The sequence below is a fragment of the Euwallacea fornicatus genome, chromosome 3 (genome assembly GCF_040115645.1).
Source record: "Euwallacea fornicatus isolate EFF26 chromosome 3, ASM4011564v1, whole genome shotgun sequence".
NCBI lineage: Eukaryota > Metazoa > Arthropoda > Insecta > Coleoptera > Curculionidae > Euwallacea > Euwallacea fornicatus.
In genome coordinates this window covers 5,175,254-5,203,034 of record NC_089543.1, presented here as the reverse complement: position 1 = coordinate 5,203,034, position 27,781 = coordinate 5,175,254, and the positions used below count along the sequence as shown (strand labels likewise).

Here is a 27,781-nt window from a genome sequence, read left to right as displayed (position 1 = left end):
GTATTCAGTTGTTCCGAAGGCTTGATTTCGATACCTTAGACTACAAGCAATCTTCAGTGTGATTAATTGTCGATTTGATCCCATCAAGACCTTTATTTGGCCTTCATCGACTTCAGCATTCACATCGCACAATTTTTTATGCTGAGTTGCAATTTTTCCTTTGCAGAAGTAGTATAACAAAATATGTCGAAAAGGTTCAATACGGTTTTTCATTTTTGAATTGGTAGTAAATAGACTGTTTGGGCAAGAATTTAATGAAATTGAATTCAATCGATGGAAAAATACGCAATAACTTGGGCAACCAATAGATAATGGGACTTAGACGATTGGAAGGCGTCCAGTATTGTCATAATATTTCCTTGTTCGTTTCGTAGGGTAAAATAATGATGAAACGTATCAATTTTGGGAGGGAAATGCAAAAATCTCGTAAAAGGTAATAAATATATACTTGGCCAAAAGAACTGATAGGTGTACGTTAAAATAAATAATTTATTTTTTCAGTACATGTTAACATCCATGTACATGTTCTCAAAAATCGTAAGGAAGTTGACCTGTAAGAAACCCAAAATTGAAATAAATCAGGATATCACTATTGGAAGTTTTATATTATATAAAATTAAAAATTTCCTTTCGAATTTGTTCACATGATTCTGTACAACATAAGTTATTAAATTATCTATGGCTATTCTAGAAAATACGAATTGACTTAAAATTATGTAATAAATAAATAATACCTAGGTTTAATACTGGTCAAATATTAATAAATTAATTACCTATCTAGTTAACAAAAAAGAAAAACAACCGAAAGTATTCAGTAAACCCGTAAATGAATTTATGTTACATGAGAATTGAGTCATTATAGTCTTTTATGACAATAGAGAGAATAAAAGCATTGTTGTAAAGAGGTACTTTGAATAGCTTTTAAGTTTTCATATTTTTCTTTAAAAAGTTGCAACGTTTACAGTTATTGGCATAACGTTAATACCCGCACACACATCAGGCAAAGGACTAGAAGCCCAGCGAATGTGTGACAAGTTTGTACTGAAGATAAATACTAATTTTAGCTAAAAAATAGTAGTAAATTTTGTCAACTAACAAAAACATAATTTTGCTTAAAAAGCCCCACTGAATGTGAATAAATCCTGATAACAACTAATATAGCAGTGGTGCAGCTACAATCGTGTTACTAAATATAGGAACCATGATATCTGTGACTAAAGGTATTTATGTCTTACAAGTCATGCATTACTCAACATTCTAAACGAAAATAATAAACACGAAATATCTAAGGCGAACAGCGTTTTTACAGAAAATCCATTTATTTCAAGACGCACCACCAAGCAACATTTCCCATGCGTCTGCTCAGCTTTCCACTGAAAGCGATTCGAGCATGGAATATGTCGCGAATTCAATAAATACTCATGTTTTAAATCATAATCAATACATTTAAATCTTAACATACATAAAGCTTCACATTCAGTAAACTATTCAATTCATTGACTAGATTTCACGAACACGCACATTCTAACACTCGCATGTTCTCCCACGTTTCTACTCTTAGTTTTGATGGGTCTTTGCTATCCACTATTAAAATTTGTAAATCTCCCAATTTTGAGGGGGCACAACATGTTTTAGGCACTAACGCAGTCTTACTCCTAAGCAACTTGGCGTCTCTTTTTCCAAGTTGATGAATAAGGCCTTGTATCCTCGAATGGTTGGTGGCGAAGTTGTAATTGGGCGGACATAAACCTTGACAGTACCCCGCTTCATACACCTTTGGTTCGACAATGTCTCGCATTTCTTTGTACCCCAACTTGGCAAAAGTTACTCTCATTTCGTGTCTGCAGCACTTCTCTTTACGGCCCTTCCCGGTCAAATGCCTTGCACTACAATCAGTCGATCGTTTCACTCTTCGGTGTGAAGCATAAGTTAGAGTAGTGATGGCGGCAACGTTTGCATTTAAATTGTTTTTACAACCTACACAAAGAAGTTCTAAACCTAAGTTTCTTTGCCCCCTCATCCAGGAAGCGACTGCTTGAGTAACGTCTAATTCGCACCACTTTGTAGAATATTTTGATAAGTATATCGTGTCTTCATAAAGAAATCGTCTTCTTCGGGTGCTCAAAATTTGACTAACTCGGATTGTGACGACTTGAGGATCTTCGTGTTGAGGAGGTAGTAGTAGTCTCAACGCTGCGCTCTCAACTTCATCTAAGGAAGTTGGAATAGGGAAAACCATTTTCACAATCCCCTTTGATAGCTTTTGTTGGATAGGTTTACCTGAAACAAAGGGAAATGGCAGTTAGCATTAGGGGTAGAAGGTATGCAAACGAAGTGATAATTGTCTTGGTGAAAGTGCGACAAGTTTTCGTGGTGGTGAAAATCTGAGGAAGACGAAAGAAATCTAAGTTTTGAGCTTTATGTATCATCTAACAAGGCTCTTCAAATGAGCTTCAGGATTTCCGGTTTGATGTCTTCAAAAATCTCTAAAATTTGAGTTTTGGTGAGGAAAAACTCATCTCATCGGAGAGTTACTGAAGATTTTAGTGAGAAAAAGCACTCCTGAAGATATCGTTAAAAAGCTGCTGCTTTAAAGATATTTAATTCAGACTCGCTCATAATGGAGAGGATGAAAATAATTGAAACGACGAAATTTGGAAGATTTCCCATCGAACTTAATAGAAATCAGCAAGGATAGAGGGAGTTTGAAGAGGGATAAGCATCGAGAATTATTGATATTTTGAGTGGAATATACAGAGTGTCCCAACAGTGTGTCATAGGTCAAATCCTATTTCAGTACTAGAACCAAGCAAAAATCATCACAGTTGAAAATATTGTTGTTCGATTATTTTAAATTAATCTGAGGATAACAGGAATCTAAATCATGAATCGTTCGGATCTCTTAGGAGTTAAAGCTACTAAGCACACTCTATCCATACTGTAAGTGAGATCTACTTTGAGGGGTCTGTGAAGTGTGATAGCTTACATTTTGGGAGCCGTTTTTCCAGCATTTGGAAGGGCTTTAAGATCAAGAGTAGGGGATGGAAACGAGTGGATTCAGGTGGACGAAAAATATTTTCTAAAATCTGGATGAAGAGATATGCGGCAGGTGAAATAACGCTGAAGATAGTCCCGTAGAATATTATACAGAGTGTATACTAAATGTGGTATTAATTTCAAGGGACGATTCCTTGCCACATTTTATGAAAAAACAGTCCTAATAAACGTATGCCCTAACTTACATCGTTTTTGTGATACAGGATGTCAAAGTTTCATTTTTTTTTAAATTTTCATAAATATTTTCACGTAAGAGCAATATCTCGATGAAATTTAGTATTCAGGGATTTTCCGAAATGAGAAATTCACATATGATATCGATTTTATCGCAACATATAGGGGGCGGTACCTGCAGTAATGTTCTTGTGTTAAATTTGCCCTAATTTTTTTAGGACCCTGTATTTGGATTTCTAATAGATCACGTCGTGTTCCCTCGTCAATTCTAAACAAAAAAGATGTGATTGGTCGAAAACTCTCGGAGCAATGGTTTTCGAGATATCGATGATTAAAAATTTCTTTGCACATCATTTCATGAAAAAATTAATTTATTAATAAACATTTCAAAATGGCTCCATAGATATTGCGGTAAAGCCGGCATCATAATTGAATTTTTCATCGCGGAAAACCCCTGAATACTGAATTTCATCGAGGCATTGCCCTTATGTACGAAAATGTTTATGAAAAACCGGAAAAAGAAACTAAAAGTTTGACATCTTGCATCACGAAAACGAAGTAAGATAGGACACACGTTCATTAGGACTTTTTTTCAACAAAAAAAATGTGACAAGGAATCATCCTTTGAAGGTAATGCCATCATTTAGTAAACACCCCGTGTATGGCGCGCATGTGAGAGTTCATAAGACTATAAATGAATGCCAGCCTACGTATAGAGAAACCTCATTCGAAAACATTGAGCCATGACCGAAAAATATTTTAAAGCTGAATCATTCAAAAATCGATAAAACAATTCGCCTAATGTATACACATTGTCCCACAGAATTCAAAGATAGCTGTTAATGGCTTTTTATGTTGTAAGTTTCGGCATTACAAAACAAATATTTCGATTCGACAATCTGCCAAGATTTAATAAATTTCCGCTAATCCATTTTACGTTTTTCATTTTTAAATTCCGCACAGTTTTTTATGTATACTAATTTGATAAATTTAGATCCTCATGACTCAGACATTAAACTGAAATTAGTTCTTGCGAAATATATTTGATAAAGCGGATGGGGAACCCGTTCTCTTAATCACGAGAGAACCTCCTGTCCGAAATTGGATAAATATAATGTTGTCGTAATGCCCACTTTAAACGATACAATGAAGAGCAATACAATTTCCTAGATGAAATTTCTTTGTGGACTCCGCATCAACCAATATCGGTCAAGTAAGGTGGTACGAGAGCGCGTTATCATTTCACACCATGATGAGTGTCACGAAACGTGATGGGGAACTTTTTGAGGAATTCAATGACTAAGTAGATATTCCGTATCGTAGTTTTTTGAAAAGCAAAATTCAAAACACTTGACATACTCGATTTTCGATGCAGGTGCCTTGAGCACCCAAATTGCGTAATACTGATTTGCTATCTCAATTATTCCTCTTAGTAAATTTGACATTCTCTACGCATAACTTGACCAGGATCTTGTTAACTCGATATCGATATTTAGAATTTTTGACGTTCACCAAGAAGTAGTTACAATTAACACGAAGTAATCGGTGAATAAACGCAAATTTTGTCAGAAAAAACAGCCCGTGCGAGCAATTTATTATTACAGATAGATGACAATCCAGACTCAACCCGGGATCCCCATTAGCCGCTTAGAGGAACAACTGCCCTGGTCTAGCTCCTTTGCCTCTATCGAGTTCTCAAGGTATCGACTAACATTTATGTGGATTTTCTGGGCGCTCTTTTCTCAAAATCCCTTCAATTTTTGAGGCTCCAGAGCCCTAATGGAAGCGCAACGCAGAATTCAGAAGTGCCGATTGTAGTATCGCCTCAAAAGCTTTTTCCTGAAAATTTCCAAATTGCCCGGAGGTGCCGAGTTTTAATCATGTTTAACCTTTCTCTATTCCCACAAGTGCGCCAATTCTCGGCCTAATGTCGTCGAAGTCCATCACATGCGAACGAGCACCGACTTGCGACAGTGCTGTTTCGCGATTTAAAATATTTCCCGAAATTGGGGTTCACATTGCATTTTTAGGGTTCCAGAGTATCAAAATCGAAGCGTTGGGGGTCAACATGGTGTCCATATACATGTCAATTGAGATGACCAAGATCCAGAGACCGGAAAACCGCGTATGAAACATTTCGAAATTTTTCTGAAAATTTCCAAAGAGTCAGTGCCCCGTTTTTTCTCCCGTTTTCAAACTCAGGAACGTGAAGAGCGATTTTTTTTTAATTTGGAGTCGCTATCACCATGATATAATGATCATCTTCTTATTTTAACTATTCTTCAACGGTTTCTCCGCGCAGTCTCCTATTCGGCCGCTGTTCTTCGCTTTCGCGGCGGCGGCCAATACGGTTAAATTCTTGGTAATGTCCGGTAGAAGTCTGTCTACACGTGCGTACAACCATCATCACGAATGATGTGATGATTTTATCTCCATAAGAAATGGAATATAAAGGAAATAAATATATTTGTAAATACTCGGTGGTAATTCTCGTAGAAAAACTTGTAATTTAAGTCAAACATTAATTCGAAAAGGATAGAGTGACGGAAAAAGAACTAACATATTTTTATGTCAATGTACTTTGGATAGGAGTTTGTATATTTACAATTTCCGGAATTCTGATTCAAGTTATAAAAAAGTGGTGTAGTTCTAATTCTGTGTAAGATAAACGCGTAGGTGTAGCCTATTATTAGATCAGAGAGAACCCGATTATATGACTATTTTTATCACGGGCGTATATTTTTAGACCACGCTGATTTCATGACAGACCGTATTTCTTAATTTTGATATATCACATTCATGGGTTAAACGATGTTTTTTTTAGTCTATAAACAACGCATTAACTATAGAGACTCTTAACTCAAGGGATGACTCGATGGCACATAGATAGACCAAAATTTGCCGCTTAACTATTGCGAACCTCTTGGACAATCGCAGTCATATTGCCAAAGACGTTGATCTTTCGAGCCCTCAAATCGCTCCAATATCAAATACCGAAATACTGTACTTAATATCCTTGACGTAGGTGGTTACAGGAACCCTTCATATATAGGGCAAACGTATGGATGACTAATGTTCAGAAGATGTGTTAACCGACCTGAAAAATATTTTTTAGCTTGATTTTATGCAGCTGGTTAAAAGACAAAGAACATTGTAAAGGAAACTTTATAGCTATGTCGCAGCCCAAGATTCCAGACAAAATTAAATATATTCAAACGGGTCTATTCAGTGTGTAGGTACTGTGTAGATTTCGGCCGAATGATGTGGGCGGCTATAAAAGTTGTTGAAATTGTGTTATTTTCATGTGTCAGAAATGAAGAAAAATTGATATTAAAATGATAAATATGATAAAGTAGAATGAAAACCACGCTTAAGCGTCAACGAAGATTGAGACCCGTCTCTAATGTTCCATTGCTCATGTGGATGTCTCCCACTCGCAGAGCAATCTGAACTCTAAACCGTGGTTGATTTTCTCCATTATTTCCTGATACTCTCTCCCATCATTTCGACGATTTCTTCCTCTCCCGCTTCTACTCATCCCTAAACGTAGTAAAGGAAGCGACTATTCACAATTATTTTCTTTTTTTTTTGTTCCAGGATTGTTCCACGTTTCTACAGTGGGTCCTGGTAAGTAGTATTCACGTTGAAATTCTGAAAACTACATCAGCAATCGAAACAAATGTTTATGGAGGTATAATCTTTTAATCACGTATGCGAAAAGGTAATAAATATTTAATAATTGCCTTGTTTGCTCTATCGAACGCACGATTATAAGTGTAGTAGGAATTCGTGGATTTCCCTAGATGAGCCAAACTTTGGGTTGCTTTGTATTTCGAATTGCACTTCCTTGCATTATTTTTCTAAATAAATTATAAACGACTTTATAAGCTGAACCTTCATGGTAGTTTTACCGTTAACCAAATAAAAATGTACCGACCAGCAAAATTATTACGGATGACATAATCTATACAGGTAAATCGTTCCGAATTCCCCACAGGTCCGGCATATCCGGCTCTTCAATCACAACACAGATATTATCGAGATCATGGTCGATTTTTTTATCGTCATAGTGCTATAATACGGATATCGGTATACCCATTAAAATTTATAGTCATCCCGGAATTTGATGTTAAGAAAATTTCCATTTTTGTAGCGGTAATTGCTTAACGTCTGAAGGAAGTCGGGGAAAATATAAATATCTCGTTGAATGCCTCAAAACATTCCCTAAGGACCTTTTCGGGAAATCACTCTTATTAACCGTTTATTTCCAACGCATGACCTACCCACTACGCTTACGCTACGCTGAAAACCCACCGGATTTAACCAGGAAATAACGCGGATTAATCGCTAGTTTGATTTAAGGCAATATCGCCGGCATTACCGCAGGAATTAATACCGTGACATAACTACCTGCTTTATCGCACTAGATACATAAATGGTTCATTTGGTTAACTAGTCTTTGCATTAGATTACAACTAGGCATCTACAAATGGCCATAAACCACCACTAGTAATTTATTGCTGAATTGAACAAGAACATTAAATTGCTTGCAACATTTTTTAAGGAAACATGATATCGGAATGCAAGGAAATATGATGCTTTTTGATAATGCGTTAACAAAGCGCCTTTGCGCTGCTGCTCAAGATGTTTGCTTAACGGTTCGAACGGATAGAATCGGAGATCGCTGAACGATGAATATAATCATTTTTTTGTTAATAGTTTGATGCATGTATTAACCAAAGTGCGTGTGCGTTATTTTCCTCTCAAACTGTCTTATTAAAATGCAGATTAAAATTAGTTTTTAGTTAGTCCTGTTGGCGCTCACGGAAACGCTGAACTCTAGCATGACAAAAACCAGCAACAATGTTTGCATAAATTTTGCAATAAGAATGTCGTACAGGATGAGATAAAACAGCTAAATTTATTGTGGTGAAAATAACCTTCACTCAAGAAATATCTTATGATTCAGTGTTACTTTTCGTTGCCAGATATAAGTACAGTTTGCTGTAATTTTTTGTGATGCATAAAATAAATGGTTCCCGGTTGGTTCGGCTTGTAGAAAAAAACATCAAATATTCATCACGCAAAGATTGCCATGAGGTTATAGCCTAATCAGATCATAGTTTGTGCAAAAGTTGTTTGGAAATACCGAGAATAACTTATAGCTTTAAGAATCACATATTAAACGCTGCACTGAGGAGGACTATTTTAAGATTTGATTCAGGATGTTTTACTGCTACTATCCCGCTGATCTGAAGCTGCAAGGGTCAAAGCTGCATTTACCTACTTAATTGTCTCTTCGTAATCCTTTTCTATCCCTGGAAGTTCCTAATGTCTGCTTCCCCCTTCACCCTCTCTCTATTAGCAGTAAGAGTTGTACGTGTAGAGGGCATTTTTCAGCAACTTCATGATTAATCTCAAGCATACCTTTCGATGAAGTGTTTTCTGAATTTTTGTCTTAAAAGTCATAATTTCCGTGACCTCTCATGAGCATCTGCAATCTTCCGTTTCGATTGACCTGTAATCCATATATTTGTGCAAAAGAGGAAAACATTAGCTTTGTCCAAAAAATAGTAGTACCAGGGAAGCAGAAAAGCCTTACTTAATCTTTGAATCGCCTTGTACAATAATAATTTTTACATGACTTCTATTAGCCCTTTAATTCAAAACTTATTCTCCTCTGAAATGCATAATGGGTCTGAAAACCCAATGGAGCACCCAGGAAAAGCTCACACTTTAGATTGATTGAGGAAATCTTATAGCTTTGATATCGTCATTTATATAATTTTAAAAATCATTTATATCGTTGTCAATTAAACGAGTTGAAACACTTCTTTACTTCCTGCTGCTTCATGCTTTAATCTTCGATTACCCTTATTTAGCACTTGCTCGTGGGATGGATTATGGAATTGCTTCGTTTAGGAGTAGACTCTTATTACCGATAATTAACCGAGTCGGGCTGTATAATACGACAATTTAAGTGTACCCTTTCAGAGTTTCCAGCCTGTACAGCGCCATCCTCAGGTTTCCACAGGAATTAACGTCTCTTAAGTGCAGGTACTTTTCCAGTCTCCAGCCGTAGGAAGAAAACGAAATATCGTGACGAATAAACGTAAAACTCCTTTGTGCGCCACTGTAAGGTTCTGACTTGGTTGTTACCAATATTTCTTTAGCTCATAGGGGGCCATAAACACCAAATAAAAACTAATCGATGACCTAAGACTAATGAAAAATGTTTAACAGGTACCCATGACAGTGTGGCCTAGATGAAAGTTCTATTGATAAAATCATCGCTATTTAAAACGTTTTACTTAATGTGTTGTTGACGTCATTGCGAACAGGAAGATTTTTAGGTAGGAAGATGGTACTGTCAAAAATGATTTTAAATTAGAGATCTAGGCTAGTCAACATTGACTTATTTTTGAGTAGCACGGTATGGGTGTTCTGTTCTATAACAACTTATGATCTACGCTAAAATATCGCAGTTCCAATTCCCTTGTGGTACCCAGCAATCTGCTTCCGAACCTGCAGTGGAGGTTGACGGCCATAATTTCGTCTCTTTTGTCTTATGTTCATAACGATCAAAAACATGCCGGTAGCAATTTGGTAAATCATCGGTAATGATTTTCAACCATTCTCCAGGAAATTCCTCATGCCATATACAGGGTCTTGAAGTTTGGAAATGGCCTTTTTGCATTACAGATCGTAGAATTCATAAAGTGTTTAGTTCGATTTTTGCGTGAGCATTACGCTTAAGAATATACAAGGTGTTGCATTTCATTTGGAGGAGGCAATATATAGGATGATATATTATTATGAAAAATGTATTGTTCTCATGGTCCAAAGCAACTTAAAGGCTATTGGAAGATTCAACTTCAGTAAGAAAATATCAACAAAACTCTTCTTTAACACACGACAAACGATTTTTTTTTTGGGGGGGTAAGAATGAAATTTCCTCACTAACACCTGCATAATGTTGAGTATTAGATATGACGTCGATCATGCAATATTTTCGGCATCATTAAACATTTAATTAAGCAAATACCTTATTAGATCATTGTATTAGATTATCATTAGACGTAAAATGACACATTTCGCCCAAAGGCGATTGCGGTAACTTCGATATTTGTTTCTTTAATGAAAATTAATATTATGAAATAATTTATTTTAAATTATGACAGCACGTTTATTTTGTAAATTTAATGTTAACTCGTAAGAGAAGCCGTTACAAGGGGATTGTTGCTAGAAATGATTGCGGATCTCAGCTTCCCATGCGCAGCTATATCGTAAGAGATCAAATGGCGCAATTTCTCATAGCACTAGTGACGACCCTAACAAGTCTGGCGCCCTGGCCTCGGAGCTTCCTGATCCAAAGCCCTGGGTTCTTGGACATACCTCTTCCCCTTCCCCAATAAGCACAGTATTGGATCGCACAATAGGGATGACGCATTGATCTTAATCAATAATTGTCGGTTTAGATGAAACTTTAATAAAACTCGTGCTACCTCTCTCTCTCTCTCTCTTTCTCCAGTCTTGTCAGTTAATCGCTGATCCTACAAGGTGCTGACCACACACAGTGCTCAGTTGAAAATAGGCTGATTTAACTCAATTTGCCCATAAAAAAATGTGTTTTTCGTGTGTAGTTTTAAAATGCTTTTAAACAGCAGCTAAATCAATTTCACATTATGCAGCTACCGGGAAAAAAGTGCTTGACGGTCCCTTAACGGCCTCGCGCAGTCAGTTCGGATCGCAGCGCATTAGACCGATCTAATTCTAGAAAGTTCCAGAATTATCGAGAGGTCTCCGCTGAAAACCATAAGAAGGCAGTGGTGTAGGAAGTTCAAAAATACCCTATAGAATTTTTTGAACGGCAGTACTGTTTGTAGCTCCAAATGGAAAGTTTGTCTAAGTCAAAAATTTTACTTCTTGGTCAGTTGGTCATTGCGCTCAACAACTGTTAAATTAGACTATTTTGCAATGTTACCAAATAACTAATTCTCTTGTATGGGCGCTGTGAACTATACAGATAAAATCACTTGTAAGTTAATTTAAACGAGAGATAGATTGTTGTTCATTTGACTTGAAACGTGTAACAAAACGAGATACATGTTACATGTATGTAAGCGTGTCAAATTGGTTGCAGATTGCACACAAAGTTTTCGTCCGACTTAGTGATAAATAGGAATAGAATAGAATCTTGGCGTGTAAAAGGGGGTCTAAATGTTAGATATTATGAATATAGCATGCAACGGATGCTCTAAAAATATGTTGATGTGGTTTGTCCTTTTCATTTGGAATATGCATTATTCGTCAGTAGATGTGTCAAATACAATTTATTTAATGTTTTAAGAGCTGTGAACGTCAGACGTATTATAATTTATTGCAATTAGTTTAGTCGTGGTCAAATTAATTAAAAATAATCAAAGAAACCAAGAAGGATTTAAGCGCACACTCGGCTTCTCGGTAAGAATATGTCACAATGCAAAAATTCCGGGAAAATCAGTGAAAAGGGAAACGCGTTCGGGGTTTGAAGACATAAAAAACGATTTTCCAGACGGCGTTTGGATTTCCCCCCGAAGCGCCATTTTCGCTTTCTTGCGGTATATTTAATAACATTAACGGGAGCTATTTTCGTGGTTTCAAGCTTAAACAACTTGTCTTAAGCTCATCAAAATTCACGTATTTATCAAACATTATTTCTTTACTTATTCGAGTTTCATGACTGCATTAAAAGCGAGTTTGTACGCCGGCAATTACACAGAAAATATCGACTTTTAGTTTCTAGATTACCAACGAAGATGATTCATGCAACTTCCTAAAAGTGGAGGTCGATATGTTTCTTTTTAATAACGTACCTACGAGCTGATTTTGAACGGGTGCGTGAAAGCAGTAAAATATTTGTTCAAGGTATCGTTAGAGGTTAAAAAAATTTAATTCATTTCATATATCTCGGTAGGTGTTAAAGTAAAGCTTTGTATTGCATCCTTCGAATTTAACTTATATTCACAGAAAACCCGATAAAGGGGTGTCGGTGATGGAATTTACAGGGAGTGTATCCGTGTACAGGGCATATATGCATGGATAAGGTTGGCAAAATATTTTTGTACCGTGCGTTATATCAGATTTTGCCGTTTTGGATTGAGCGCGGCATGACTAAAAAATCTAAACGTAAAGCATTTATGGCCAATTGCCATATGAGATTTTGTCCAACAATTAATGTTGGTTAAAGTCTCACCTTTTTGAAAATTTTGATTAAATTTTCTGAATTTTTCGAAGTGATATTTATCGCTCTCGGCGAGACAATGGATCCCTCATTGGCCCCGGATACCTCCATTCAGGTTCCGGAACCTTAAAATTGCAAGAATCATTACTAAGGGCTTTCACAGTCGAGAAAATCAGGATCGAGTATTCAGCTTTATAATGAGTATTAGTCCATGTCCCGGGAACTGAAAGGAGGGTGACCCCCCTGCGCAGACTCATAGAGCTCGGCAAGACGATTAATTTGACCTGTACTTTTAATGCAATTTTCGTGGGTCCCGTAACTGCAACTAAACCACAAAGCACTTAATCTGTAGGTTTTCCGTTAAAACGGAAGCGTCGAGTTGAGAATAAACTAAACTTGTCTTGGAAATTAACAGTAGGAAATAGCCCGAACAACACATATGTACGTTCTCAATTTTACCAGGTATTTTGTGCGATTGCGTTAAACGCAGCATGAAAAACATTTGGAAAAGTTGCATTTGGCTTTTATGAGGATGAATCTACGAGATCTTACCCAATTTGTATATCCTCAGTTTGGGTGTCGGCTCAAACGTGTCGTCCTTCGACTTCAGGAATGTCGATATTGCGCTGGTGTACTCTTCTAAACTTATGTTAATCTGCAAATTAATAGAACGCACCATTTCAGAAATAATACGGAATAACAGTTTTCAAACAAATCAAAATTTCAAAGTATATTTAATAAATCTTAAAATCTACTTCCCGGCCGGGCAAGTGGGAACGCATTCCATTAGATCTATTGTGTATACTTATCGTTTACTAATTGATGACGAACATTCGAGCTCGATTTGTTTCAACGAAAAATGCTAAATTTCAACCCAATTAAAACGAACAATTTGATGAATTGGTGCACCAACTTCCACGTTACAATTTAATATTAAATGTTTGTTTGGACATGAAATCTGTGGTACTGCCCGAGCCGGTGATCCCGATTCTATTTTCATTTTGTACTATAACAGTGTCAAATTAGACGAATTACTAATCTAATTAAAGAAGTGTTAGCGGTGCGATGATTGTTTATTATTGGGATTTCGGAATTCCATTTTATAAACGCCTAAATCTGTCCGATGATAAAAATACATTTTTAATCATTTACTCTTTCCCTGTGTATTCAAAGCAAACTGAAAATACCATTTAACGCCGTTAAAAACGTGCATCGCAGACGCAAAGGCAGAGGGCGAAGAGGAAGAAGAGAATAAGTTGTGTCGCCGGCAACTGAGAAACGATTAGTTGCAATTATGAGCCATAAGAGAGATTAATGAAAAATAAAAAAGATTACCTCATCATCTGAGCATTCTGTTGTTGCCTCTGCCATAGTTACTTTCCCGATAATTGTATTGCTTTAATGAGGAATTCAGGCTTTTAAGAGGTTACCATTCTTACGGTACGTGTCCTCTCATTATAGGGTGTAGCCAGTTAATTGTGAATTTATGTTGTAAATTGGCGTTACTCAAATCTTCTCCGCCTTTGCTCTCATCGTTACATAGATCTTGAATAATTTATTCTTACCCGCATTCGTTAAGTGCCGTGCACGCAGAAAAACCTATATGCTTCTGCAGTACTACGTATGCATACTTACGCTATTTTTTCCAAAGCACTCGATAAGCTACTGGAAAAATGCAACGCATCATATAACTTTCCGTAAGTGTTTGTTTCCTCGATCGAATGAATCTAGATTAACAGTATTGTCAATACAGCTTCTAGTCGGACAACAGATGTAGAAAACGCTCCGTTAACCGTAGCCAAAGGAATGCAATTGGCAGTGTCTTAACTTACATTGTATTCTAATTAAATTACAGACCTATTGGAATATGTTACCGAGCCTCTCCTTCATTTGAACTCGAGGAGAAAGTCTTGCATCCCGCAAGTACGCACCGCAAACATGTAAACTTATGCAAATTTAATGCCCTTTACGCAATGAATCTTAACATTAAATGGGAACATTTGCGCAGCGGAAACTTTAAGTGTGTCCATACAGCGAGACGTTCAAATTCGTCTTGCGAGAAACATTCTGCGCGGCCCCAATGTGATGAAACCACAGGGCAGTCCTCACCGAACTTCAACCACTTACCGAAACACTCCCCGAGATCAGACTAAATTTGTCTTATACTAAAGTGGCCGGTTTCCGATGAATTTTTTCCCATTTTGTTCACATTCCCCTCGGTTTTTGAGATATTTCATTGAAAAATTCATCCACTTAGGTTTACTCCACTAGACCGGCCAAGTGACCAAGAAGGATTCTAGTTGAGGCATTTGGGCATGTCTCAGTTCGACTGTAACTGGGGAGTCGAGGACTTATCCGCATCTCCGCGCGACGACCTCTCGATGCCTCTTCCTTCCCGAGCCTGGATGACCAATCCCGGAGGAGGAAGCTGAGACAACAGACGTGAAAGATGGGTAAAACCAGGGAGTGCCTGGACGCGGGTCTGCTGCAGGAGCGACTTATTACATCTTCGAAAACTTTGGAGCAAACACGGCAGGAAAGGCCGTGGAAGGTCAAGACGAAATGACGAAGGGATTGAACTCCCTAGGTCGGCCATGCACGGATTGATCCCACAACGCAAAGAGAAGCATCTGGCTAGGAAATGCAAACATGGAGGGACAATTTCCATTGTCGAAGGAGAGCGCAAAAATTTCTGTTGAGTTTATTCGTCGGCATTGGAAGAAACGCGATACGAGACCGGAAGGAGGGCATAGAAGAAGTCATTGTAATGAGGAAAATTGGCGTTGCCCCGCAACTTGAAAGACATCTAGCATGGGGAAGCGCCAGGCCATCGCGAAGGTCTTTTCGGTTTCAGGCAGGACGAAAACAAATGCGAGAGGGCCGAAATAACCCAAAGAGGCAGTAGAGGTTTTAAAAACACAAAAACACATGAAAAGAGCGCAAAATCGGCTAGTAGGAGTTGAGTGGAGTAGGTAGTGGCTACTCGTAGTACTCTCCGATCTTTACGATATATCCCTAATGGACAGTTCCGGAGAAGGAGAAAGTCCATTCATCTCGAGTTTTATTAAGAAGTGGACGGTGAATCCCACACTATCCCCGATCGTCAAATCACCAAGCCGGGTGTCTTTTGAAGATTTCGATTGAACGTTGCAGATGCTTTATTGGTCGGGATCTGGGACTTTGCGGTCTCTTCAAGGTTTTCCAGGTGAAACATAGACAATCCTGAAAAAATCATAACTCCAAAAAAAATAAAATAAAATAAAAAATTAATGAAGAAGCTTCGCAGGGCAAGAAGGGGGAAGTTCTGCACCCTTCCGGACCGAAGAACCTGAATTAATTCGGATTAAAATGGCGCGGCCTCAAGCGAGCAACTTTCAAAAATAAATATTCTTTGATCTCCCTGTATCTATACTTTTAACATGAAACGAATTATTGAGATTGTACCGCAAATGTAACATTTTAATGTTATTTCGAAGCATGATAGTTAAACCGATGAAGCAATGATGCATTTGCGGTCAATGTCCGCCATATTTTTGCAGGTCGGATGTAAAGATTCAATCGTAACTTCTGAAAGTTACACCGCGGGTTCATCTAACACTGCGCCGGTGACTCTTTGTACAGAAAAATAATGTCGATACAGTATTTGCAGTGCAGTTTACGTTAATAATGTAAGTTATCAATTAGGAACAGCCATATTAAATTTCCCTCGATAATTTATAGATGTTAATAATTAAACATCGCGCTCGTTAGTTGCAAATCATGCACAACAACCTCGCTCATTTCTTTACGGAGGTTCTGATGAACGAATTAAAAACATTTTTTTTACAGAATCCCGATGATTTTAAATGGAAAAGTTTCTCCTCAAAAAAGCGACCTTATCGGTATTCGATGACTCACTCTATCAGTGATTTTTACAAACCTAAACAAACTATAAAAAATGCACAAGATTCCTAATATTCGCAAAAACGGCTTCAGTTGATGCCTACGTGTGGTTTGTACGATAATAATAATTAATGTTATTAACATCCTTTCCTGCTCCGCTCACATGTCCGTGTACTTTTATGGGTATGTCTTCGCTCCTGTAAAAATCACGTATGTATTATTTTGCCCTAACTTGTTCACCTGGTGTTAACGTTCAGTACTGGACTCATAGGGAGATTGGGCGACAGTAGGGGGCGGCAGACCAGGAAGGGCGGCGGGCGTTACTGGTCGGCGGTTTTTCTCGGGGGTGAAGTGCGCTGACTAAAAATTTCGCCCAGTGCGCCAGAGTTGCTAAGGTCGGCTCTGTCAACCTTTTTTGTTCAGTGCACATTTATGTTCCGTCCGATGTCAGGTGAGTTTTTATTCGAAAATCTTATTTTCCGAGCTAAACTTAAATTGTGCGCCCTATTTGACGCCCGGAAAAGTATTTGTTTGGGTTAAGGTTCGGATTTTCGAACTCCTGGTCCGGCAGGATAATTTGCACGGAAATGGAGAGTTTGGTTGATGATCTGCTGTGATTTTATCGTTTGTCACAGTTTTTGATTTGCAAACTTGAAATCGCCCTTCGGGGATTTCTGGGTTGTATGCACTGCGCCGCAAAATTAGCGCATATTTCTACGCACTTTAGTTTTTATGATTTTAGAGGAAAGATTTTACATTTACTAAAAAACTGCAATTTTCAATACGTCTAACTTAACGGAACCAATACGGGGCATAGTTAAGTGAATACACGGAGCACCAAAATATCATATAATTTTTATTCATTAACTATATGGTATTTCCATCTAAATATTATTTTACTTATTAATTATTGAATAAAAAATTGAGAGGTTCGATGACAAAAAAGCATTGGCGTTCTATCTTTTTCAGTGAAACTCTGATCATTTTATACTCTATTGTAAAGCGTTATTTTGCCAAAATTACAAGACTTAACTATTATTAGTACTGCGTGGTGGATCTCATACGAAACTGAGTATGACGATTTTGAATATTTTGTAAACAATTGTTGCTATCTTATCAATAAATATGTTAAAAAATACGAAAAAGTTTTAAGAGCCATAAAGCAATAATTTAAATTCGCTAGCGCACTTTACAAATATTGTCGAAAGCAAACTGTTCAGTTCAAAAAATTATTAAAAAAAAAATCGTTTTGAGGTGCAGTATATTATGGCGATAATTTTTGAGTAAAAATATCCGTTTCGCCCCGGCTGAAAGGTGACGCCACTGGCGCCTTTCTACCAATGACGATGATTCGAACATTTTTACTAATTCTAAGACTCAGTTTTATTTGTGAAAACGCGTTTCTGGGGACACCCCGTACATGTACGGGACCGCTTTATTTCCGAAACGCTGGACGTTCGGACCCGTACGTCCTAGTTGATGGTAGTAATTTCGACGAACTTTTTCAGCAGCGTCCGAGATCTTGACCAAAAGCGAAGCGAATTGGGAAAGAATTCGTAACGGCAGAAAAGTCGCATTTTTCGCTGCAATATTCGGAAAAAATTACGAAAGACTGCGTTGCCATGTCCGTGTGAAGTTCCGGCTAATCAGCTTCGCGGCCACGCCAAGACAGGCCGACACGTCGTTGGTCAAGTGACGAAAATTTGATTAAACCGCCTTAAGCATAAAAATATAAAGTATAATTTTCTAAACTTCACCCTGTATTTTGAAAATGAAGCGGAGGCATGAGCGTACGAATTTTTGCCCCACTCGGAGCCAAAGAACGTCGAAGACGTAGGTTTAGGAAACACCCTATATATTATGACCTTATATCATTTTATCCATCCGTCCTCCGTTCCATTGCGACGTTGCCCTAAACAGTAAATGGAGGTTGAATTTTGTAGGTGGTTAGTACCTTCGCTTTATCGGGGAGAATATCGAGGCCGAGGTCGGCTATTAAACTATGATCTCCGGCAGTAGCGTTCACACTAGTATACACTATAACAAGAAATGTCCACGCGGCTCTGTTGGCCCCAAAATAGCCCATAGCCGGCGGAGGTGGTACCCGTCATTGACACTTCTTGATATGTTGGATGCACATGCACTCGGTCGTTCGCGCGGAGATACGTAACGTTCGGTTTACGCTGACCAACGCGACGCAACTTTTCACACACAACACGCGCTTCCACTTTTATATTCCGCGATTTGGAAGGGATATGGCATGCTGGAGCGATAACTTTATTACTCTTCCACCCTTATCCGACATAGCTACAGGGCTGAGTTTCCCTTGCTGCGAAACGCGTCCGTGCGCTCTTCGAATTTTCCACGATTTTTAGAACACAACGCCATTCCGAATGTCGCTGTGCGGAATGTAATATGTTCCGTTTTGTAATTTTCTACAATCTTAATAACAAAACTAATAGGTTTTCGATAATTCAAGTTTTATTGAAGTCCATTTACTACACTCAGCGCGTAAATTTCATTTTAAACGGGCGATTACGCGCCAGTCGGTAAACATCAAATGACTTTCAGATGATTTACTGCTGTATCACTTTTAGAGATAAAATGAAAATTTCGATTTTTAACGGAATTTACTTTTGTCCTCTGACTGTACAATAACGTGAGCACTCAGCGCTCATTTCTGATTTTCCCTGTGTCCCGACGCAATCCCACGATTAGTTTTTACCCACATTCGCTGAACTTTCGTTCACGCTCATGTTTCCTCACTTATTACTTTTTTCCCGTTTCCATTCCAATCGTAATAGAGTTATCTAACTGCCACTAATTGCTTGTACATTCTGGCACAATAAACCCAATTATGGGCATAATAATACGGCAGTTAAAAATGCATAAACTTCATTTCGCTGAAGGCGAACCTTTTATTGCATTTGGAGCAAGAATTTTCAAATTTATGCCGACTTTTGGTACCCGTACGGGACGGCCCGTGCAAGAGTGCCTGCCAGCGTTGGCCAGTGTCCCGGAATATTACAGTTTCACGGTGGGACACGTTCCACGTTGCAGTAAGCATAGAATGTCGAATGGTTGCCAGTTTCGCGCTGGTTGGTACTCCTCAGACGGTTGCAGGCAAGTAGCCGCATGTAGGGCGTCATTGAAAAAGAGAAAAACGAAAACGACTATTACGAGGGCTAATGCCCCTACCGGCATTGAACTAGATTATTTCTCCCGATCGATTTTTGTGAAATGCGCTCGTTCTGCAGTCGCAAACTTTCTATTGAAATTTGCATTTGCTAAGTGACAACATGCTTGGAATTAGACGAGTCGAAGTCCCTTGCCTTTTTGAATCAACCGGGATGAATCATCCTTAAATAATAATATGGCAGATTTGAACGGCTTGATTAAAAAACCTGGCAGCAGTTAAACTCTAAATTTATGACCATGGGCACAAGCAGTTCTCAGAAAAGTAATTATCTTTTTATCGATTACCTTATCCTGAATCCTAGAATTCAACTTACCCTGGTCATATCGTGAATTCCACACCTATGGAACAAGCCTTGCCCGGAATTACCTTGAGGGACAAGGCTCGAAAGGGGGATAGTTCGGTGACGATTGAACTAAAACATGCACTGAAAACGGACGATAACACGACGAGGGAGATTTTGAGTTTAAAAAGAAACCATTGACCTTAACTTGTGCAATGAAATATCTATCATCACTGCTGTCAATCGGTGGTGTGATAGTGCAACGGGCACGTGAATGGTGAAGATTGCCGCCCCTCTCGGGTATTCCCCTGGGAGCCTCTCGCAAGTCACTAAATCGAGAATCCCCAGTCTGGAGGGCTAAGAAAATGAAAAAGAGAATAATTAAGAGAAGACGTGCGGGTGTGGGACGCTCATGCAGCATGGCTTATAGGTTTCTTTTAGCGCAGACGTAGGACTAGTCTACCGGTTGGTTATGCGCAGTAGCGGCTGTGCCTGCGCACGGATCTGCGCGGTTCGGGATTGTAAAACCAGTGTAAGATAATTTCTTCATCGTTCAGATCGCTGCGTTCGAAATACCACTCGCTTATTGCTCATTAGGATAATTTTTTAATCTGTTTGTCGAAAAAAACGCAAAGCACACACCTTTGCTCGCATCCGCTAATAGATCAAAAAGAAAACAAACAGTGTTTTTTCGTAAAGTACCAGTAAACAATTGCACGATAAACTTCGGGCTTACTTTAAATCATAACTTTAATCTAAAATAGTCTAATAAACCCGCGGCTTGGTTAAAATGAATGTTTTATACGCCCAATAACAAACTAGAGCTAAAAAGCTGAAAACGACCAGCTATATCAAATCGATCTATGTCTCTTGTATTTTGAAACAGTGTGATGTGAATAGCCTTCAGCGAAGTTGATTGAATAGTATCTGCAAAAGATATGGGTAACTGCTTATTGTGATGACGATATACAACCAATTTATTGGATAACACATGGGACTGACCTATAACACAGCAAAAACGTAGAAAGTTCCTGAGTTATTACATTTGTTATTGTCTGCATCGATGATTGAGATGATGATGAGATTGCAATTCTGTCGGCATCTATAACTCATGGACCTCTCTTGATGATTTGATGCAGTTGTGAAGCAAGCAAAGAAATCCAGAACAATTCCCGAATCAAATGTGAGAAAAGAAACAATGCAGTGAGTCATAACATACACAGTTCCGACCCTGAAAATAACAATGTGTTGAATCTGTCACGATGCAGATTGTCCCTTGCCCCAGCGGGCCAGAAGCTATCTGCATTAAGAAAATGAAGGAAAAGACCAACCAAACCTCGAAGCCTTTGAGAGCAAATTAATGATGTTTCTGTCAGATAAACCTCTTTATACAATTAACAAATTTTTTACCTTTCCAAATAACTCGGTTAGATGTAAACAGACCTGCGGCTCGGCCCAACTAAGGCTGTAATTAGTAGACCCGCCAATGCAAACGCTGGTTTAGGTGTTAATTTACAATCAATTTGGTTAAGTAAGTTTTTCAGTATGGGTACTGTTTGGTACTATGTTGTGAGCCACACTGTGTATGAGTTATGTATGGTGCGTCCTGTGCCGGCGCGATGGGCGAGTTTTGCATCATCCATCCGCGTAACGTCGGCCCCGTTAAATCGTGCTAACATTGAAGAGGCTTTAAGACTATGTTCTCTATATAGGATCCGTAGATGAAAACTAGAATAAATGGGGTTCTAAAAGCAAGTAAGGAATTTATCAAAAAAATCGGCAAAAATGTTTATTTTCGCAGCTTCCTCGTGCATTACGAATCGACGATTTCGAGGAAACGAACTGTGTATCTTTTACTTCGTTTTTAAATTTTAAACTTGTGGATAAACCAATGTTGAAACCTCAACTAGCACTCTGTTAAACTTCGAATGACCATCGCATATCGATATCTACAATTCAATAGGAGGGAGGATTTCCCCGATGCCTCAACCGTCTCTGAGAGGAGTTCGCCAATGGCAAATTATTTAAAATGCACTCGGAATTACGTATTAATACTGTAAATTATCCGCTGGAGTCAATTTAAGATATTGCAACTAATTGGATTTCCCTTTACTTTTATAAGACCACATTTCTGACCATCTTTGCATTCCATCATTATTTTCAGACGGCAGTTTCATAATCTTGAGCGAATACCCCTACGAATAATCCTCATTCCTGCATCCTCTCATGGTCAGTTTAACTTAAGCTATGATGATTAAACAAAGCAAAACGCAATAAAAATTTGTCCTGTCAATTAAAGCATTTCATGTTTTTTTTTTTTCGAAATAGCTCGAAGCTGACTAATCCGCGTGGCGTATGTAAAACTCGTTGGCCAATTTAGTATACACAAATATTTTTCTGATCCACGTCATGCCTCACAACTCGTTTGTTGATAATTGGAGAGAAAGTTTCGGTTTATTTATAAAAGAAAACCATTCAAAATATTTAACAATTTAGCACGACCGCGCAAAAATATCGAGCGACAACGAACGTTTTATCGTTGAATAATTTCGGAATTATTCATGATGTGTCTTAGCGTTTCTAGACTGATAAGACCGGAAAGCAGCTGAAAGAAACTGAAAATGCATCATTTAAAAAGTATGATTAGCAACTGTCGGCTTTAGCAGCTCGTTACTAAGCTTCGAGTGCGCACTTGAACCGCTGATAAGATTGTTCCGGGTCCCGCTAAAGTTATCTAGGATTTGTGATCGAGCAAGTCCAGACAAAAATCTGTTACGGTTATTGATCTAGTAACTTCAAGGCCCTAAACATTATTACTGCACGTCACATGAAAATGCACAAAAAATTATTTTTTTTCCTTGTAGCTCGGTGACTTGCAAGTTTCCGAAAATCCCATTTCGGGCTAGGTCATGATGCTCGAGGATTGCTTATTGGTCGATGGGGATTCTTTCAAAGATATCGAAAATTTCGAATCGCACGACAACGCAGATTATCTAAGACTTCTCGAAAAATTTTCGAGTCAAGCGATTGGAGTCGAAAATTTCCGTCGTTGGCACGGGCCGCTGCAAACTCCTCGAGAGTTCAGGTCGCTCGAGGTTACTTCAATATTAACGAAAAAAATCTTCTTGCGGAACCGATTTCCGCAAATTCTGGTCAGGTTCATCCGAATTGCTTCGTCAGTCTCGAAAATTTTGAATCGGGCACCTCCACCCCTTCAGTGCGGTTGAAAATTTCGTACTAGGCCGCGCAGGGTTGCCGCGCACCCGGTGGCGGCAGCAGCAGCCACGGTATTCTTCGTAGGTTGACTGACGTTGAGGTGGAACTTTCGAACACCAAATGTCAATGTTCCATGCCCATGGTTGGCGGTGGGTCTAATAACGATTTTTCGACGAAATGCGGAGGGTTCGACTACTTCTCGCTTTCGCCGACAAAGGGTTCCGAAAGAGGTGGCAATGTGTCCAGCTAATGATTTCGTTTTGAGAGCGCAACAGATGCCAATTTTCTTGCTAATTAAAATTCATTTGAAATCGCACTAAAAAATATCTGCGATTTACCAAAACCGAGGCATCTTTCAGTCAATGCTCTTAAGTGGCTGTACTTAACACAATCGCAATTACAAAATACTCTCTTTGAATCACATTAACATTACACCGCCGAATCCCATTTGAAGCTGGCTCAAACGTAGCGCTGGTTTATGTTAAATCCTTTATTTATCGTTAAATGCACAGCGTTTTTAGTCGACATGCATTCAGCTAATTACTGACTCTGACCTTTTAATTGGCTTAATTAATTAGTACCTAATTATAGTATATCTAATTGAAAAGGGGAAATTAAAGAGTTAAGAACAGGGAATATGCAGGATGCAACATGTAGTCATGGAGATATTCCAAGGAGCTCTGTAAAATAATTAAAAAAAAAACGCTAACAGACCGATGGTTGGGAAGGTGCCATTTTCCGTATACAGGATGGCAAAGTTTCACGTTTTTTCGTATTTTATGCTTTTCCCACGTGTGCCTGCAGTTAAATATTTGACTTTCCGCACGCCTGGTTTCTTCAAAACCTTCTTCAACAAAGTGTCAAAATCGTCGGCAGCCATATGCAGGCTGTTGTTTTTTCGGAACACCCTATATGAATTCTGACACCGAATTAAAATTTCTCCTTGAATTTTTTTGCAGTATTTTCGACCGTTTCGCGGTTTTCGTAGAGCGAACAAAACTGTCCGACGATACAAACTGACTATGTAAAAGAAGCGAGGGAAAAATCATTCGACTCAGCTATCAACTATCCGAGACTATTGGTAAGATTTAATCAAGTTCCGTAAAACAAAGGTCAATACCAACTAAAATAAAATTATAGAAACCGTTGAGAACGTTCTCTCAAAATATGAGAAAAGAATGCGAAACTTTACCACCCTGTATATCCAAAACGGTGCGGTTTTGACTATCGGTCTGTTGGCGTTTTGGTGCACCATTCTTCACGTTAAGTAACGGAGAGTCAAGAGCACATGAGATCTCCTATGTATTCAATAACATCTTTTTTGTCAGTAAGTAGTTAAAATTTTAATTACCTGAAGGTCTATTGTTTCCACGCAGAAGTGTTCGCGTAATGATATGATTAAGATACATCTGTTTATGTCCGGATAGTAAATAATGTGTACGGTCATGCTGTTTAACCATTGGAAATTCCGTGCAGATATACTGTGACGCCATCAAACATGAATGTTACTTTTACTAACTACGATCACGTAATAAGTAACAGTAGGCACCCTTATTAAATATAATTTTAACTTAGTCCACCATCATTCGCCTATGGTTCAGTGGGTTCAACCTTTAGTGCTCAGGAAAATACTCGGTTCACATTTATAGTCTTAGCAATTTTTACAGGAAGTTCTCTCTCGATTTCTGAGAAAGAAATTACTGCCATAGTACAAGTAATATTAATTAAAACCTCCAGGCTTATAAATCGTTTAGGAAATAACATTTCTTGTGAAAAAGTAATAATTCATCGAACAATTATTCAGACATGATGACCTATAGACTGCTGGACCGTTCATTGAGATTTTAGCAATTTGTTGTGCAGAGTCGACGTTGGAAATCCTGAAGCTTATCCACTGGTCGCATTTTTCATTATGGATTACCCGAGATAAGATTGCGCAACTGATTCAATTATACTTAGTTTAAAATTACAGTCCGAGTAATGTTAATTTGGTTTGGAGCAACGTTAACGAGTAACTGATTGTGCCTCCTTTGTGACGCGCCCCAGCGATGGAACACCTGTGACCTTTAAACAATCCACGAAAGAGGGTGAAGTTGGTCTTCAGCGAATTTTACTCTTAAAAAAGGAAACGTTTTTATAAGCTCCCGTTCCTCATCAACCCCTCTCCCTTTGATGCGCGTCCAATTGTTGCGGTGTTGCCTTAAAACGGACAGAAATTTTACAAAACTTTATGAGGCCCTAATGGCCTATAAACGTCAGTGGCGCACCTCTTCGGAGCTGTTAGCGATTCCTCGGAAATCAGAGAAATTAGTAATTAATATTTTCATGACTGACGGGACGCTCATGAGACATACACGATCGTACTTATCGAGGCACACATATCCGTATTTATTCTTCCCGCTTGTTGCTATTCGGAAGTTAACACCACATGTAAAACTGCCCCTAACTTCGGTAACACTTAATTAATGCGATTTCGAGAAAAATTTCCAATAAATAATTGTCGTGCAGTTCGGAATCGTCAACATACTGGAAAGTTCCTGGAACAGTTTGCCTTGTTTTCCCTCGATACCTAATAAAATTTACTTCGGGTTGGAACGGTTTTTTTTTTATTATTACCTCCGACTGCTATTCATTGCCAGGCTGTAATTAATTTTCAATATTCGGAGATTCATTTTTTCCAGGAATTTTACATGTCCTCTGCTATTGAGGCCTGCAAAAAGGTAGTGAGTGGAAAGACTGAAACCTTATTAACAGAGGGAGAACTCGGAGCCATACAGAGGGTGTTTTAAAACGGTAGTGCCAACCTTCAGGGGGTTACCCGGGAAATCGCGGTAGAAAATGTCTGCATAAAAACCCTTAAACCCAAATGAGCTGTTTTGGCTTTGGAGTATTTTTTCTCCAAAAATCTAATGTTTCCTCGTCGACGCCAAAGTACATCGATATTTAAGTAATTTTCATTAAAGACAGTGCAAAAATGAGAGATTAATAATAGTGGCTGAAAATGGCGACTACTCATCTTGTTTAATACATTTTTCAGTCTAATCATGGAATCGCGAGTCTTTTCTTGCATGTACCGACCTCACTTACAGACTTGATGTAACTCTCGAAAAAAAATCCAATGGGGTTAAATCGGAACTTCCCTCTGGCTAACTGATGGGTCTCTACCAGTCCATCGCCCAGCAAATCGTAGGTTTAGGTGATACTGCACGTAGCTGTCAAAATACGCAGGGGCTCCGTCATGTTGGCACCTCATTATATCTTTACCTCCATAGGAACGTTTTAATAAACGTCTTTAAAGAAAATTACTTAAATATCGACGTGTTTTAGCGTCAACGAAGTTACATTTTTGGATTAAAATTGCTTCAGGGCCAAAACGGCTCAATTTCGCGGCTTTGAAGGAGGTTCCTCCAGCTTTGAGGAAATTTTTCGGTTTGATGCACGATGGCACTCCCGCTCGTGGCCAATTTTCCGCTTGGAACGGAACAAAAACGAAGAACAGGGATGAGCACGAAACGAAAGAATTTGCCTGAACTTTAACTCCAAATCAAACTTACTAATGATTATTTCCATGTACAAAGCAATTTTATGCTTTGCTCTACACCTCTTAGCCAAATTGAATTATTTCCTAAAACACCTGTGTATTTTTAAATTCGAAATACTTAGGAGCGATTAGCAGTAGTTTTACTTTCGAAATAGCTCCTATTATAACGTCATTTATCGAAAATAAAACGTAATGTTTAAAATTCCTTGCTCAAATTAACTTGTTAGAATAAATCTAATTTTCTCTTAATTCATAAAATTTTAAGGTCACAAGATTTTCTAAGTGGGTGTCGTTCCTGGATTCACGTTAGGTATGCAGGGTATGCTCACGTTCACATTTCCCGAGCGATCTCACGTCATACCTGATAACATGCAAAAATTTCCAGTTTACCTATGTTATTTACATTATTTTATTTCGATGTTGAGATAGATTAATACTTTCCCCGAAGGTGCCGTGGAAATGCACAATGAACAACTATCGGCGGGCCGCGAAAAGGGCAAACGGAAGACCGAGCCTCAATTTTTGAGAGTGCATATATGAGTCACCTCAGACCAAAAAATTCACATTGAACTGCTTGCGACTATAAAGTAAAAAATTTAATTTTTGTAATACCTCGTGAAGCGAAAGATTTATGCGATCGGTATTTGCAATTCTCTGTAAAGTTCGTTAAGAGGAACGCGACCCCTACTCAGATTTCCCAGAAAATTGGCTTTAAAGTATGTTAGAGTCGAATGCGAATGAGTCAGAGCTGCCTCTATTAAATTGGACGTGTACCTTGGAATAAATATACCGTGTATAATTTCTGTTAACAGGCCCACTTCGAGCTAGTTCCCAACGCAAATTAGGGTGCTATGAGAGTTTACGACATAATTGCCGCAGAGAAGCGTATGAGAAGATATTATGAGCATTACTCAGAATTATTCCTAATTCACTCACTATACTCTAAAATAACAGGTTGACAGAATATATAATCCTTTTAAACTGTTAGCTCAGGCTGGTTCAAGTTTATTAGACGTAGGTTTTTTTAGGGTTACATGAGAACAGGGCAGGGCCTCCGAACCGTCCTCCTTCACACCTTAACTTGCATATATTCTATTTTAGAGGTGAATACTTACTTAGCCATTAATTTCATTAGTAATTGACCACATACCACATGAAAGACAATTTTGTCCCTTCCTCATAAAAGTACATCACTCGACACTAAATCTG

At 38.4% G+C, this 27,781-nt stretch overlaps 1 protein-coding gene and 1 long non-coding RNA gene across 3 annotated transcripts in view; one reads left to right on the top strand and one right to left on the bottom strand.

Moving 5' to 3' along the window:
* Positions 1–586: 586 nt before the first annotated feature.
* On the bottom strand, positions 587–19,914 carry mav (maverick). 2 transcript variants are annotated; one of them, XM_066302264.1, is made up of 3 exons: positions 19,849–19,914; positions 13,007–13,109; positions 587–2,280 (listed from the first exon to the last, which is right to left on the bottom strand). In XM_066302264.1, the coding sequence occupies exons 1-3, from the start codon at positions 19,855–19,857 to the stop codon at positions 1,508–1,510; spliced, it is 885 nt and encodes a 294-aa protein (XP_066158361.1). In that variant the 5' UTR covers positions 19,858–19,914; the 3' UTR covers positions 587–1,507. The 2 variants fall into 2 exon arrangements, with proteins under 2 accessions (XP_066158361.1, XP_066158360.1); XM_066302263.1 differs by lacking the exon at positions 19,849–19,914 and adding an exon at positions 18,291–18,713.
* Positions 4,757–27,781, top strand: part of LOC136350504 (uncharacterized) — a 66,099-nt gene continuing 43,074 nt past the window's right edge. The window contains exons 1-3 of the long non-coding RNA XR_010734164.1: positions 4,757–4,776; positions 4,836–4,931; positions 6,829–6,858. This is a non-coding gene — a long non-coding RNA (uncharacterized lncRNA). The remainder of the gene's footprint in view (positions 4,777–4,835; positions 4,932–6,828; positions 6,859–27,781) is intronic.

What these genes read in the sequence shown, in the direction of transcription:
- mav (XM_066302263.1), bottom strand. Translation starts at nt 18,422, where the DNA reads ATGGGCTATTTTGGGGCCAACAGAGCCGCGTGGACATTTCTTGTTATA. An exon ending in TTCTCCCCGATAAAGCGAAG is followed by an intron (nt 13,110 to 18,290) that starts GTACTAACCACC and finishes ATTAATTTGCAG; the next exon opens with ATTAACATAAGTTTAGAAGA. An exon ending in ACTGAGGATATACAAATTGG is followed by an intron (nt 2,281 to 13,006) that starts GTAAGATCTCGT and finishes CCTTTGTTTCAG; the next exon opens with GTAAACCTATCCAACAAAAG.